Source organism: Cygnus olor, chromosome 13, assembly GCF_009769625.2.
Source record: "Cygnus olor isolate bCygOlo1 chromosome 13, bCygOlo1.pri.v2, whole genome shotgun sequence".
Taxonomy (NCBI): Eukaryota; Metazoa; Chordata; class Aves; order Anseriformes; family Anatidae; genus Cygnus; species Cygnus olor.
Window position 1 is genome coordinate 708,655 of NC_049181.1, and position 16,065 is coordinate 724,719.

Below are 16,065 nucleotides of genomic sequence, written 5' to 3' on the forward strand. Positions count from 1 at the left end.
GTGAATAGAGTCAAAATGAATGGCCGGGCCATATTCGGTGACTGTATTTTTCTTTCCCCCCCAGTTTTCTCCCAGCTGGGGTCACTGCCACAAGCTCACCACGGGGCCGCTCTTGCAGGGGCGCGTGGGTCTAGCAGGGGACCCGGGGCAAACCCACGAGGGCGCTGGGGACGGCTTGTCCCTGGGAGAGTGGAGCTGTTGGGAGCCCTCTGCGAGCGCCTCCGTGACTGCTCCTAATGAGCTGGAGCCAGGGCCGGAGTGAAAATCTAAACCAGCTGGGCTTGGGTTTCCAACGTCCTCCATGTGCCTTTGACAGCGAGGCTCCCACTGCGTTTGCTCCGCGGCCGTTTCTTTTCCTTCTCTCTCCGGCTGCCTGGGAACGGGAACGCCGCGTGGTGCGCGAGGGAGGCAGGAAGGAAAGCCTGCAGCTTTTTAAAACTCGCAGTCTTCAGGGAATTTCACTGCAATCCAGGCCCGTCCGCGACCAACTGAATAACGGTGCAGGGTTTGAATCGGCGTCCCGCCCCCGCGGGCAGGGCTCCCTGCCCGGCCCTCCCTCGCCGCTGCCTGCGCCGAGCCCTGCCCGCAGCCGCTGCCTGCCCGGGGCTCTGCCGCACCAGCACCCATGGGTGCGCAGCGCCGCGCTCGCCCCGGGGCCGGGGGTCGCCCCGCGCTCTAGCACCCGGCGAGCACCGCGCCTGCCCCGGCCACCCGGCCCATCATGCCCTTGCTGGATTTTTTCTGGGCTTGCTTCAAAAGAGCCAAGGTAAGAAGCCGCCCTTTAAGCAGCGCCGGGGCTCGGACACCCCGCTGGTTCCCAGCGAGAGCCGCCCGAGGGACAGGACGGAGCGGGGAGGTGGCACGCGCGGTGCTGGGGCTGGCGAGGTGCCCGGCGCGTGCCGTGGGGCGACGTCGTGCCCGTGACACCCGGCGTGAGGAGGGTCTGGGACGTGCCGCGTGCGGGTCCCCACGGGGACCGGCTCGGCGGTGCCGCTGGGTGCTGCGTGTACGTGTGTGTGCGTGCTGCTGGGCTCGGGTGGTTTCCCTGCCTGCTGTGGGTCTGCGGGACGTGGCAGCAGAGGGCTCGGGTTCCTCTCCCTCCGTTCCCCCCATGCCCAGGCTCATTGTGAATTGCTGGTAATAACAAGCAGTCCTTCTCTGCTGTTATCCCGAGGAGGCATTCCTCCCCCCCCTTTGTTTTCGGTAGACAGCTGCTTCTGAGTTACTATTGATAAGTAGAACAAATCTCTTCCCTCTCCTTAACTTGAGCACTCACGGCCAGAAACCTTTCCTCTGCCTGGGTCAGGTCCTGCCCGTCCATGGGGTCGTGGCTGGAGGAGGGCAGTGCGCACCTCTTGCACACGCGTGTGGCACCGGCCCCACTTCCATGGGGAGCCACGGTCCATGCCTGCAGTCCCCAGCCACGGACTGTCCCACTGCACGCATGGAGCTCACCTGGAAGCCTGGGTTGTGCCAGCGGGGCCGTGCACGGGTCTGTTTTTGCCTGTGGCCATGCCAGCCTGAATGCAGGGTGGCTGAGAGCGGGATGGCGGAGCAAGGATGGAGGCCGGAGGCCCCGGGTTTTTAATTTCCTGCAGCAGTCATTCTGTGGCATCTGGCATTTTTCATCTGGGCTTAAAGCACAACCCTCTGTTAGCCCATCCCTGCTTGTTGTGTTACTTTTGTTGTGCCACAGCCTGTGCGAGGTGTGGGGGGTAGGTTTTGGGGGTATTGTTAGCATGGGTCTCAGGAGCACCGGGTTGGAAAAAGCACAAGAATCACTGCATCAAGCGAGTGGGTCTGCAGTGGTGAAGCGCCTGTGGAATGCAGGCTCTTCCCTGGGGGTTTCAATACAAAGCTCAGAATAGTTAAGTCTAAAAATAACATTTGTGAAATTCATTAATAATATTAATAGCTGTCTTGTCCCTGCTGTCTCCAGAGAGCTTAGCAAGTCCTCATTAACCCTCCTTGTCCCTGCAAGCTGTTGTCACCGTCTTCTCGCTGGTGGAGATGCTGTGGCAGGGACCAGGGCCTGTCCCCGGCTCCATCCCTCTTGATGCTGAGAGCAGCCAGTGCCCGCCTGCGGCCTCGTGCCCGATGAAGGCTCCCATCGCCCGGCTGCGGTGGGCGGCTGCGGGTAGCTGAGGGACAACTCCTGTCCTCGCTGTCCCCAGTCCCCCGGCTGTGTATTTCCCGTGTGAACCTCACTGCCAGGTGCCTGCGTGTAAGGGGAGTGCAGGCACCCCGAGGCCGCCAGAGACGTTTGCCGTGGGGTGGCTGGGCTTTGAGCTGGCACAGAGGGGCTGTCCCAGGGGGACAAGTGCTGGAGAACAAGGCTGAGGTTCCCGCCCCTCACTGCCCCCAGCTACCTGCTGCGGGGAAAGGAAAATCCGCACGGAGAGGTGCAAAGCAGCGCGGGGCTGCCCTGGCGGTGAGCGGTGCCGGGGCAGGAGCTCCCCGGGAGCACAGAGGCGGGGGGCACACGGAGCTCGCAGCCCGGCAGCGACGTTTCTGTTCTCGGCTGGGGCGAGAGCTGCCCGGGGTGCTCGGTGCCCGCAGGGGCCGGAGGACGTGGCTGCTCCTTGTTCCAAACGCAACGGGGATGTCACGGATGAGGGCTCTGCTTCGGCCTTTCTTTCCTCCTCTTTTCCCTCCCTGTGCCTGTGTTGCTCAGCTACTCGCTATGGGAGGCAGAAGAATTTCCTGAAGGCAGAGAAACGCGCAGGGCTCTGTCAGTGGGATTAAAGCTTCCCGGGTTAAATGAGGTGGAGCCGTGGCCGGGTGGAAGATTTCGTGGGAAGCAGAAGGTGTTAAGGGCGGGACACTGGGGAAGGGGAGGAAGCTCCTCAGAGTTACCTTCAGATGAGGCCTTTTCTCTCTTCCCTCCTTTGGCTTGTCCGACCGGCACCTTACCGCGTGTCAGACCTCGCCCCACCTCCGTGGGTGTCTGCCTCCCCGGGGGGCTGCAGGGCTGATGTCTGGGGAGCTGGCGATGGTGGATATGAGAGAGGCCCTGGTGATCAGAGATTAAAGGTGATTAAAGACCTGGAGGTCTTTAAAGGACGTTTAGATGTAGAGCTCAGTGATATGGTTTAGTGAAGGACTTGTTAGTGTTAGGGCAGAGGTTGGACTGGGTGATCCTGGAGGTCTCTTCCAACCTAGACGATTCTGTGGTTCTGTGATCATCTCGCCATCCACGCTCCTCCAGCGCTGATGCTCTCCAGCTCCCCGTGTGCCGCACGTGGCACCAAGGCTCCTGCACAGGACGTCCGTGGAGGGGACAGCGCTGAGCCAGCAGCCGCGTGCCCGGGTTTCTCCCTGGGGAAGGAGGTTCGGAAATGCCAAGGGGACCCCTCCTGCGGACACAAGCTCTGCAGGCCAGCAGCGGTACCCCAGCTCCAGCCCCTGCACCAGCTGGGGTTAAGCATCGCCCCGCATTGCCCCCAGCCCCGGCAGGAAGCGGGGTCCCGGGGGGGCTGTGGGAAAGCGCGGCTCAGCACAGCGCCGCGTTCCTGGGCTCACCCGACCGGGGGAGGGGGCCCTGTGCTTCGTGCTCCCTTGTGGGCAGTGCGGAGACCCCTGCTTTTAGCTGTTTTTTTCTTTGTTGTTGGCTTCCCATGCCTGCAGACACTGTTGTACTCTGTGCCCAGAGCCTCCTAATGCAATTAAAGCGTGGGCATCTCCCCTCCCAGTCACACAGCCACGAGGGTACCGAGGGCACATTTGGGGCGCATTTGGGGGACCCACACCCAGTGCCTCCTCTGCCGGAGCCCGGGGCTGCCCTGCTGGGGCTTTCCCAGAGCCTGCCCCAGCTCCAGTGCAGGCATCGACCCTGTGCTGCTTTTTCTGTCCAGTGCCCAAAGACCCACCGGCACGGGGGCTGAGGCCCAGCAGCTTACTTCACAGGCTGCTCAAGTCCCACTGACTTGCAATGGCTTTTTCCTTCAGTGTGGAAAATGCAGGACACATGGTGAAAGTAAGGTTGGATGTGGGAAGGAGAAGGGCCCCTGAGAGAGAGCGAGTGCTCTCGTTCAGGGCCTCGGACTCCAGGGTTAGGGTTTGCTGGGCTGCAATCTCTGCCGAAATTCCCATGTGGTGGCTTAAAGGGAAAAAGGCTCCTGCATGAATTCACCCTGGGGCAGGGGCCAGATGTCCTGGGATCTCTCTTCCTCTGCTGCAGCTGTTTCTCATGCCTCTACCAGAGCTGTTCTTCAGCGGAGCTGCTGCAGGCTCCTCCCGTGGGATGGCGGTCCCTTCCCACTCCGTTCTGCTTCTGGAGAAAGACCCTAACGCAGCCGATTCCTGCAACAGCTGCTCGCTGAGCCCTCGTGGGTGAGGCTGGCATTCTTCTGAAATTTGTCTTGGAGAAGCACTCGTGCTGCGTGCACCGTGGTGATCCTTTTCACCCAAAGCCCTTAGGATGTGTGTCCACACATGAGGGCCGCCGGTGTGAGCAACCAGAGCCCGAGCTGGAGAGAGGAAGGGCTGGGACACGTAGCGAGGGGTGGCCGAAGGGGACTGCCTGCAGAGAACACGTCCTTCAGCTCTGCCTGCTCCAGCCTCCGGGCCTCGAACCCCCAGGGAGGAGGAGGAGGAGGAGGAGGAGCAGAGCCCTGTGGCCAGAGGGCTGTGCAGGGGCTGTGGGGGCAGAGCAGCAGCAGAGCCGGGCGCGATGCTCAGTGTGTGGTGTGTGCTGTGCGGGCAGCTCGGGGGCACCGCCTGCAGCACTGTGGCACAGAGCACCGTGGTCTGCACGCGTGGGGACAGCCGGTGTCCTCCTAATCCCCGTTTTGATCCCTTGACGCGGATCTGATGGCCCTCGGCTGTCCACCTGCCCCATCCCTGGCAATCTTGCTGGGGACCGAGCTGGACTGCACGAAGAACACAAACTGTAGGAATCTAAAAATATGAGAGTTACAAAGATAACAAAGTGATTTATGTTTTTTTCTTTCTTTTCACAGTGTTTCACGCTGCTAGAAGATAAGAAAGATGCAGGTAAGCTGAGACAATATTTTTCTGGGCAGGAATGCTCTCCTTGTGGGTTGGGCAGGGGTCATGAGAAGAAAAGAAAGGACCAGCCTCTGCTGGGGCTCCTGGTTCCTTCTGCCAGCAGTGTGATTTTCCCCCAAACCGTTATGTTTCATGCGAGCAGCACAGGCAACCAGTGTGAGGCAGCGCCAGCCTGGGTGCCCACCAAGCCCTGAGCCGTGCACGCGGGAGCCCCACTGCGCCGGGACGTGCCCAGTCCCTCCTCTGCCCCACTCCACCACTCTCCCCAGGCTGGAGACGTGGTTTGGCCGTGGAGTTGCAATAACCACCAGCAGCGGTGTGAAATCCCTGCCTTTGTGCGGGGGAGAAGCTCTGCGGGGCCGAGTCAGTCCTTGCCCGCGTTCGCGCCCCGAGCAGCTGTGCCGCCACGGTGAGCTGCTGGCAGAGCTGCTCCTGGCTGTGTCCTTTTCGGTTCCTCTTCTCCTTGTTGTGAACAGCTCCTTGCTCTGCAGATACGCTCATTAGGAGCCCTGCAGGGTTGGAGCTGCCGTGTGCTGGGCAGGGCTTTGGGGGTCCCAGGCTGCTTGCTCGCAGAAAAGCGCCAGGCTAGAGCTGCTGGTGACCACGGTGCTGGTGCTGCCTGCGAAGTGCCACTGCCCTGCGGGGCCTGAGGGGCTGCCCCGGGCCTCACCGTGTCCCCTGGTTAGCCCTGCACAAGCAGCCCCTTGTCAACTGAGTCCCAGCTCTGGGGTGAGCAGGCGAGATAGGCAGAGGTGCTGGGCTTCACAGCTTCGGGACCTGGTCACAAAGAGGCTCTTTGCTCAGAGACAGCTCGAGACCTGAGCCTGGCCGGGCCCTACGGTCAGCTTGTGGTCGTTGTACAGTCAGCTTGTGGTCGCTAGCTTCCAGCAGCTCTGCAAATAGAAGCACCCTGGAGCATGCCGGGCACATCGGCTCCTCTCGTGCGTGCACGGGGCTCCCGTCAGGTCCCGCGGGCGGTGGGTGCCTCGGGCGGTGGGTGCCAGCAGTGACCGGCAGCCGGGGCAGGGGAGGAGCGGCGCAGGCTGTGCTGCTGAGCCGAGCCGTGCCAGCACACAACGGGAAATGCGGCGCCCGCAGAATGCGCCGGGGGATCCCCGCGGTGCTTCTCCGAACCAGGGGGCAGTGACCCGGCCCCGGCTTTGCGTCCGCCGAAGGGTTAGGTGAGCTCTGCGCCCGGCTCCTGCAAGAGCCCCGGCGCACAGGAAAGCCCTGGGCAACAAAAGGTGCTTTGTGAAGGAGCTCCGGAGGTGAGCCTGGGTGGTCTCCCTTCCCCTTCAGGGGAGAGATTAGCAGCGTGAATGTCAGGAGCTTGTTAACGGGGTTAGAGAGCCCCGTGCGAGGGAAGGGGCAGGGAAGACTCCGCCAGGTCACATCGTGGCTAAGACTCATTTGGGAAGGATGTTTGGAGGATGTATTTTTTCCCTTGGCTAAAACGACCTATGAAATCCAAGTCTTTCCTGGTAAGACTCAGCTACGCGCTGCCTTGAGTTTCACAACGCCCCCAGCCCTGCGCCCCCGGCCCGGCCCGAGGAGCCGGTGCAGGCTGCGGCGGCGCTCGCTGCCCTGGCTGGGTGTGCCTGCAGGGTGCTCTGCCACAGGGGGTCTGCCCCGCTGCGAGGCACCACGCTGCTGCTCGGCACCGAGCCCGTCCCGTCGCACAAGTCCCATTCAGGGCCCGGCTTTTCCTTGCTGTCCTAGCTCCCCGCTTCCTTTCTGACATTTAGCTAAACTTTCCACGCATTGTTCTGCACGAAGCAGAAAGGAAAGGCTTGCGCACGAGCCATGCACGCTAAAATTGTGTCTTCTGAATAAATTCCTGTTGATAGCAGCGTCAGACGTCCCCACAAGCAGGTCTGGGAGCACGCTCTGCAGATGTCATTAAGCAGTGGCCTCAATCTGACTGCTGGGAGAAGAGGGCTGAGCTGGCAGCTTCCTTAAATACCTTTAAGAATTGTATCAGGCAATGATGATGTTACAATATTTCCAAAGAGGGCTTCTTCCACTGGGCATTGTGAAATAACAGGGAAAAGAAGCACTAGGGATTCTGCTGAACTTTTGCCCCTTTGTGAAATAATAAGGTTGTATTTGCACAGCATCTGGATCTCCAAAAATACGCTGCTAAATTTAGCTGTTGTTGATGTGTTGTCACAGCTGAGTTATTCTTTTTCTACCCAAGCTTGCTTTACACAAAAAATCTTGAGCGGGTTCTGCTGATTTGTAGCTTCAGGTGTGAGGCTGTCGTTTCTCACCCGACTGGTGCCCACATGTGGTGGGGGCACGGGGCAGCATCGCCCTCCCCCTCCTCCTCCTCCTCCTCCTCCTCCTCCTCCTCCTCGCTCCAGTCTGCAGCTCTGGTGCCTGGGGTGCGCGTCCCTCCTGCGCGCAGGTCACCTTGTGCCCTGTCCCCAGCGGTGCTGGATTTTGGGGGCGGAGGGGGAGGCTGGGACCTGGCTTTTTGCCATCGCTGCAGTCGGCAGGCGGGAGGAGAGGGACGCCTGCGTGACAGGAGGGTGGCAGCTGCGGCGAGTGCGCGGAGCAGCGCCAGGGTGGGACAGGACGCCCGGGCTGGCCGCGGCGACCCGTTCCAGGAACTTGTGAAACTCTTAGAAATCGCCGCCTGCTCCGTGGTGGGAGATGTGGCACTGAGTCTGGGTTACAAATGAAGAGGTAGGAAGTAGAAAAACTGAACTGAATGTGATTACTGGAGGATTTGGCATGCCATGTGATGAGAGGCAGTCTTCGTTTCCCCTTCCCGTCCCTGCCTGCCCGCAGGGTCAGCCCTGGGCTGGGCTGTGGAGCCGCACTGAAGCGCTGGCCCCGCTCAGAAAGCAGCTTCCAACCCGCCCCAGGGAGCCTGCACGGGGCCGCATCCTGCCAGCCCTCGCGGTGCTGCCTGGCTCAGCGCTCTGACGGCTGCGCTGGGGATGTTTGGTCATCTTGGTGGGGAAGGGGGCTGCTCCTCGCCCTTCTTGTGCTCCGTCCCCTGCAGCCTCCGTGGCCTCGCTCCTGGGCGCTCTCCTCTTGCCAGGGTCAGTCCTCCCCTTGGTAGCATGAGATGCTTTGTGATCTGTTCTAATATCTTGGAAAGTAGAGAGCTACTTCCTAAATGGGAATGTATACACCAAAAATCACCCTGCCAGGGCAGTGTGAGCGAAAACGAATAGTTTATGCTTCTTTCCATCAGCTCTTTTCTCGAGCTCTGGCTGGAGATGCAATCTCCAGCATTTCCTCTTTGGCCTCCTTGTGAACTCGAGGTTATTTTTGCACCGCTGAGCTCTCTGATATGTTTGTCCATATTGCTTTAATTTCTCCGAGAAGGTGGGTTGGTGCTGCAGCCTTTGTAATTAGGCCTCTGGGCACAGCTGAGGTTCGCAACCTCTGTCGTGTCCTGCTGACTGTCCGCTGGGGATCGATACCTGTATATTTACCGGTAGGTGCCAATTTATGCTGTCTCAATGACTCGTGTTTCAGTGCTGTCCTAGGCACTGCCCCTCGGTGCCCCTGCCCCACCAAGCGGCTCCCCAGGAGCAGTGGCCTCCTGCTGCTGCTCCCCTGCAGGAGCCGTCCCGCGCAGCGCTGGCCGTGCGAGAGGCAGCTCCCGTGGGCTGCTGGCGACGTGCGTGCACCTACAGCCCTGGTAAACCAACAGCAGCCACCACGGAGCTGATACGGGCGTGCAAAGGGCTCGTGTTTTTATCTTGACCTACAGCAATGTGAAACGCTCTCAGTTTGTTCTCCTGTCACCTTTTTGCTCTCTAGGCTAAAAAGCAAACACTGCTGAATAAACCGTTGCCTTTCCGACCCACCCTCTCCTTTCCAGGCTGAAGGGCAGCCCGCTGACGCCACGTGCCGCAGGGACTGTTCCTGAGAAACAGTGTGAGACAGAAAGTGAGAAAAAGCGCTTTAAAAGAAAATCAAAATCAACTTGGCCACAGTTCACTTTTTCCAATAAATGATCACGAGGAAACTATTTGTCAGAAGCGAGAGGCACCTCCGGCCTGTGAGATCAAGCCATTTCTTGCCCTTGTTCCCCTTCTGCCTATAAAATGCTCTGAAACTCCAAAAAGCAGCGACTGCTGCAGTAAGCTGAGACTCCCATCCCCCATCGCATCCCTCGGTCCTTCGGGGGCTTCCATTTCAGGGTCTGGAAGTTTTTCCGTTTCCTGTAGCTAACAAAATGCAGATTCCCCCCTCTGAGCAGCAGGATCCTATCAAGAACTGGGTGATTTTCTCTGAAGGGCAGAAGGGAAGAGCTGCTAGAGGGAGGACTGCTCCTGTGCTGGGAAGGCAGGGAGCGGTCAGGGCACGGGGAGCGAGCTGGGGAAGGGCCCTGGCTGCGGAGGCGAGGCTGCCTTGGGCCCAGCGTGGTCAAGTTCCTCCAGGGGCAGCAAGGAGCGATTGAGACATGCTGGAAAGAAATTGCAGGCAAGAAAGTACATTCGTGTCTGCAGCATCTGAGTAGTCTGCATGAGACCAAAAGGATCGAGAGGGAAGTTTTGTGCGTGGTTACTTCCCTGAAATTAAAATGGGAACGTACATTGGAAACTGGAAGAAAGGTTTGGCTGTGCGGTGTTTTTTCTCTGGTAAGAGCTTTACACCTAAGCCACCCAAAAATGCAAAGAAAGGGAAGGTTTCCCGTGCCTGGAACAGTCCGTTAGCACTTCTGGAGAGAGCTTTGCTGTGAGTGAAGGAGGCCCTGGGCCGTGCAAACGGGACCTTTGTGGGTGCTTTGTAACGTTCGCGTGGTTCACGCTTTTCAAAGCGTGACAGGTCAGATGCAAAAAGGAGGTGTGAGGTGTTTGCAGGCCGGTCTGCTCGCGGTAAGCCCTTCTCAATGAAGAGGATCGGGGTCCCGCCTGAGACGTCCTCAGCGCTCTGCCCTCGGGGGAGAGGAGGCAGGGAGCGCGTTAGGGCGTCCCCAGGCACCCCGGTGGGCGCTGCGGCCCCAGGCGGGCGGGGAACGGGCGACGCCTGCGGGCGGGGGCAGCCCCGGGGCCGGGGCCTGGTGCCGGGGGCCGGGTGCAGGGCCCCGGCCGGCCCGGGGGCGGCTGCGATCGTGCGTGGCCCCGCCCGGCCCCGGGCATCCCCGGCGGGGGAGGAGCCGCCGCCCGCCCGTTCCGCCCGGGGGCAGCCGCGGGGCCGGGACCGGGACCCGGAGCGGGGCCGGGAGCGGGGCGCAGCCGTCGGGCTCCGGGCTGCGGCCAGCAGGTGAGGGCCGGGCCGGGCCGGGCCGGGCCGGGGGGCGAGGGGCACGGGCGGGTCCCCCCAGCACCGCTGCGGCTTCCCCGGTGCTCCCCCGGCGCTCCCCTCCCTCCCTTCCCGTCGCGGTGCCGGGAAGGAGGGACCGGCCTGGGGGCGGGAGGCGAGTGCTCGGTGCTCCCCCCGGCACCGGGCACCGGGCAGGGCCCCCGGTCGGTGGGGGTGTCCCGGGGGGAGGTGGGGGCTGAGAGTCGTGGGTGGGGGGCGAAGGGCAGAGCGTGGCCTGGAAGCACGTGCTGAGGGGTCCTGGGGCCTTGCCGCGCTTTTGGTCTAAGATAGTGTGAACTTGGTGACGTCCTGGCCCGGGGTCTCTGCTCGTTGCTGCGCCTGAGCAGGCTGAGGGCTGTGCAAGCGCGACAGGTCACGGCTGCTGATGTCTGCAGGGAAACGGCAGTGCTGGTGGGGCTTGAGGTGTTTGTGATGACTTGTGAGGGTGTTTGTGTAAGGCGGAGCCTTCGGCCTCGCTGCGTACGTTGCAAGTGCTAACGCTGCTTTCGTAGCCAGCCCCGCTGTGGGTGGTAGGGGCTGCTTCTGTGTGCTCGGAGCACGAGAGGGGGATGTCTGAACGCTGCTGCAGCCCCAGTCACTCTGGTACTGAAAGCACCGGAGGGGAACAGAAATGCTGGGAACGGAGGTGTGCGGGTGGTGGAGGTGTGTGGGTGTGCGGGTGGCTGCACTCCGAGCCCGCCTGCCACGTGGTGGGTGAGGAGCCGGGGGTCCCCAGCTGGTGTCTCCAGCCCAACTGTAAGGGTGAGCGTCCCTCCCGAGGGGCAGCCGAGAGCAGCACAGATCGCCCTGGTTGGTGGCAAACTGCTGCAGTGCTGTGGCTCGAGTCCGGGGCCTGTGGGCTTGTGCCCCCCCCGGACCCCTCCCCGTCAGGTCTTTATGAGCCCTGTGAAAGCCCTGCCCCGGCAGTTGCTCTGCATCCCGTGGAAAATGATCCTGCTCCTTCTCTGTACCCACTGCTCCTTCCCGAACGCTTCACCTGATGCCCAGTCTGCGGTGCTGATTCTCCGCCGCTGTAAGCGCCGGCCCAGGGCTCCCCGCGCCGGGCTCGTGCTGCCTGGTGCAGGGTGCTCGCCCGGTGGGGGCCACCCTCCTGCTTCGGCGTGGGGGGAGCGCGTTTCTGTGCTGATGGTACCTCATCGGGTGGCCGGTGCTGTGCCTGAGGACAGGTCCGACACCGTGTGGGGGCAGCACCGTCCGTGTGCCCTGCTCAGTGCAAAGCGCGCGGTGCTTGGTGGTCAGCACCCGTGTCACTCGGGTGGTCGGTGCCCGTGTCACTCCGAGCGGGTCTGTGCGCCCGGCTGCGGTCCTGGCGCTGCTGGCGTGTGGTTCTGGCCCGTGCTGTGGGACGGACTGGTGGCCTGCAGGCTGCATCCCTGCAGCAGGGACCAGAAGCGAGGCCTTTCCCTCCCCGGCCCCAAGGGCATTACCAGTTTGAAACGTGATGCTTGGGGGAAAACATAGCTCGTCACATATAGAAGTTCTTCGTGAAAAAAAATGGTTTTAAAATCCCCTCCCTCCCACCGACCCTCCAAAAGAAGGAACCCCGTACTTTTCATAAAAAAGGGGGATTGTTTTGTATTCGATAGCCTTGTAATGATACTTTTATCGGCCTTTGTATTGAGACTGTTAAAAATGTTTGAGGAATTCTTCTTCTTTTCAAACTTCAGTGCTGAGACTGGTCTGATGTGGCTTTTAAAGATGATTGTGATAACAGCCTGCGGATAACAATCTTGAAAGCAATTTATTTTGAGTTATGTGAAAGAGGAACTGTGATTTAGTTTCTCAGTCTGCTCCAATGCTCAGTGAAGAACCAGATCTTGAACCTGCCAACTTGTGCCAGAGACTCGTGCCTTCTGCTGCTAAATGGTCTCTTTGGGAATGGTCCAAAGTACTGCTGATGGACGGGAGTAATTCCTCAGAGGCGGTAAGGTCAGCTTAGATCGTCACAGGTGAGGGAGGAAATGGAGTTTTCCGAAGAGTTAAGCTGTTACGAACCTAGTGGAGGAGAGTTCATTAATGCTTGGTGAGAACATTGGTTGATAAGATCCAGTGTATTCTGGCAAAAGCGCCCTTCATTTCAGCTGTTTCCAGTGCCGTGGCTGTCTCAGAGGGAGAGGTACGAGGGCCACGAGCTGCCAGCCCACCGTGGCCACCTCCCTGCCAGGGACACGGGCACCCCGCGGCCCCATTCAGGTCCCGCTGGTGCAGTCGGCTGTGCCGTGGCTCCTGGCGTGGTGCTGCAGCCAGGGGTGTCAGCCCGGCGGGCCGGGGAGCAGGGGGTGCGGGAGCCTCTCTGGGGACCTGCAGGAGAGCTGCGAGCACAGCCTGGAAGTGCTGCCCCCAGCCCCGTTGCTCCCGGGGCCAGTAAGACTTGGGTGAGTTTAATCAGCACCTTGGCTGCTTTCAGTGTCTTGGTAAGCCCAGCGTGTGCTTCCCGAGGCTGGGCTGGAATGGAAAACCACTTTCTTAGACTTGCAAACCGCCATCGTTATCTCTGGAACAATAAACCATTCTGGGCATTCTTCCCCCAGCCCTGTGCCGAAGCCGCAGTGGTTAGCATCTGTGGTGGCACCTGGCTGCAAACCAGTCCCTGCCTCCTCCGGCGGCTGTGTGGGGACCGGGAGGCCCAGGTTCTTCCCACCCCTCGGTGGTCCCGTGTGCACGTAGCAAGGACCAGCCCCTGCTAACCGCAGCTGCAGCCCCCCCTCGTTCCGGGGAGGAGGCCCTGGCACGGTGGGCGAGGCGGGAACAGTCGGGGTGATTGAGCTGGTTGCCGCTTCTCCTCGCTAGCTTGTTTACCTTCCCGGAGCTGGGGGCTTTCTGCTCTGCTCCGGCAGTGGCCACATAATCCGGATTCCTCAGATAAATTCCTGCTGTTTCTTTGAGATCTGTGGCTGCTGTTTTAATTGCCTTGAGCTCTGGGCCAGACACAGGATCCTTGTTTTATGAAATCAGCGCCTATGAATGATGCTGTTGTGCTTATGTCTCTGAGTTTCTCTCTTTCTCCCTCTCGCCCTCCTCCCCTGGAAGCCGGGGAATTCGGCCCTGGCGGGGCGCTGCCTGCTGTGCCCGTGCAGCTGGCGGCACCGACTCCAGCTGCCATTTTGTGTCCGCCGTTAGCTTCGTTCCCGAGCAGGGTGCCTGCTGCCAGATCGGCCCGTTGCCCTTTCTTTGCGAGTAACACCTCGGTAACCTGCATGATGGCTACCCGCCGCTATCTGCGTGCTCTCTGAGGAAACAAACCCATCTGTTCTGCCCCGGTAACGTTCCCAGCGCGGGGCCACGTGCGGCTTTGCCACCTGCAGCCGTGCCCAGGGGTCCTCGTGTGGCGTCTGGGGCCCAGATTTGCTGGGGACACACCGAAATGCGACGGGCTGCAACGGCAGCGGTGGAGATGACGGCTTTGACAGCCGTGGATTAAAAAAAGCGAGCAACTGTTGTGCGGCCGGGTGGCCAGACAGAAATAAATAGGGCTCTGCTGGGCGGGAGCGAGAGCGGGTGGCAAGTGCAGGCTGGGCCCGGCACTGACACGTATTTCAGCCCAGATGAAGCTAGCTCACGCGAAAATGTCACAGGGTTCTCCTGTTTTCCATCCGCGGTGGTGGAAAATTATGAAACATGAATAATAGTTGCGTTAGCAGAGCAAGAGTCCCCCGAGCACATGCTTGTGAATAAGTTTACCCCAGGACACTCACTCCTGGTTTGCTCATTTCTGTGGCCGTTTTTTATTTATACACCTGAAAGAGAATTTTTACTTCTCTCCCCGCCCCCCTGTTTACTTTGGTCGTCGGAAAAAGAGAACCAGACAATGACGGCTCGGGGCTGGCCAGGATGTGCTTGTTGTGGGTGCGTGGGTTTTCTGCTCGTGGTGGGTGGCCACGCAGGGCGGAGATGCATTTCCCATGGATTCGATCTGTCTGTCTATTTATTTATTTATTTACCGCCTTTGTTTCGATTTTTCCAGGGTGTTTTCATCTGGTCGGGCCGTTGTGCGCCTTGCCCGGGAGAGGGTGCCCTTTGCTGGGCTGCCTGCCCGGGGGGGAGCACCGAGGGGGCTGGCGGGTGTGGGACGGGGGCTCCGGGTGCTGCCGGGGGCACGGCAGAGGTCTGTGTCCGGGGGCAGGGGGGAGCCGTGTGCGCTGTTAGTCTTTGAGGATGCTTCGCGATCCCTTGGGGAAGATGTTCTACCTACTGTCGGCAAACACCTGGTTCTGTCTCTAACCCTCTGTGGGGCAGCAAGGAAAACAGAAATTGCCTGATAATGCAAAGGTTTGCAGGTCCGACGTGATGTGATCAGGTGCTGTAGTACAGGAACGAGGGCGCTGAGGATGCCTTTGCTTTCATAAGCTCACGTCGGCTGTTCCTGGGCCTCCGGTGGGACTGTGAAGAAGTCCCAGAGGTGGCTGGAGCCCGTCTGGGCGCGCTGGGCTGCGGGTGTCCGTGCGCTGCTCGCAGCCAGACGTGCTCTGTTGGAACCTGGGCATGTGCAGATGCAGACCCAAGGGACAAATGCCAAATAATTGGTCTTTTTTAGGGGATTTGAAAACGCCTCAGTGCCATCTAGGTGTTCAGTGAGCATCTCAGTGTAACCCGTCCTTCAGAACGACCTAGCTTCAGCTGCGGCGTGGCCCGGCCAATTCTCCTGCTGGACCCAGCCCAGAGCAGGGGAGGACTTTGAGCTCTGCCAGGAGGGGAGGCAGCACGGCCATCAGAAGCCAGGCTGCAGCGCGGGCAGCATCAGCTGGTTACCCGAAAATGCCCTCACCTCAGGTCTGGGGCTGGGCTGGGCTGGGCTGCACGTGCCTGCTGCTGCCCACAGGATTTAACCCGGCTTTCACTGCGTGTGTGCAGGCCAGGAGGGCTTCGCTCAGCCGCCGAGCCCTGCTCCCAGTCCCAGCAGCTTACTGGTGCGTGGGGTTGTGCTGGGGGAGATCACAGCGCTCCTCAGGTCCCGTTTCAGGTCCCCTGTGAGGGCGGGGCAGAGGTTATTGCTTCGAGCCTCTTACCGGAGCTTTTCCCGGTTCGGGTGTCCCGCGCACCGGGCTCCCGGCCTCTGCTGGGAGGAGGGCACAGCCCCGCAGCCCGCTGACCCTCCCGGACGGCTTTTCCTCTATTCAGCCAGCTTCAAAGGGCTGTTGTTGGATCTTTTCCTGTCCCTTCTCAGTGACGCCCTTTGGACCACCCTAAGCTCCTCTCCCCTTGTCCTTCCGGATCCCGCTCGGTGTGATCCCTGCTCTCCCCGCGTTCCTCCCGGCCCTGCCCAGGAGGGCTGCGCGCTGCTCCCCCTCTCCCTGCAGGGCTGCGTGCCGGCCGCAGGCAGCGCTCACCCCTGTGCTGGGCACCCCGCGAGCACACGTGCATACTGGGCGCCTTGTGCAGGCGGCGGGGCGGCCCGGAGGCGAGCCCGTGGGCTCCCTGCCATTCCTCGGCCGTAGGCTGGGAACTATTAATATCGCCGGGCGTGAATGCGGCCCATTCATCGGCCGGCGCGGGGGGGAGCCTGCAGCGTGCACGTTTTCTGCTCCTCCCAGCCTTCGCCCGGGTCGCGCGGCCGTCGGCCGGCCCCGGTGCGTGCGGGGCGAGTGTGTGCCTGCGGGGTCCGTGGTCGCCGGCTGGGTGCTGTCCCCGTCGCCGGCTGGGTGCTGTCCCCGTCACTGCCCGTTTATAGCTCATCGCCTCTGGGAGCCTTCCTGCCTCGCTGCCCCCACGCCTCTCCCCCTTCCCGGTTTGCGTGAGGAAACGAGTGGAGAATGCTTGAAATCCTCC

At 61.0% G+C, this 16,065-nt stretch overlaps 1 protein-coding gene across 2 annotated transcripts in view; it reads left to right on the plus strand.

The window, feature by feature from the left end:
• Window positions 1-454: 454 nt before the first annotated feature.
• STARD8 (StAR related lipid transfer domain containing 8) overlaps window positions 455-16,065 on the plus strand; it is a 61,147-nt gene continuing 45,536 nt past the window's right edge. Inside the window, exons 1-2 of one of the 2 annotated variants that reach the window (XM_040572148.1) lie at window positions 455-766; window positions 4,962-4,995. In XM_040572148.1, coding sequence (XP_040428082.1) covers window positions 722-766; window positions 4,962-4,995 — 79 coding nt within the window. In that variant the 5' untranslated portion in view covers window positions 455-721. Of the gene's footprint in view, window positions 767-4,961; window positions 4,996-10,171; window positions 10,240-16,065 lie in introns of those variants that run through there. The other variant, XM_040572152.1, reaches the window with a different exon arrangement.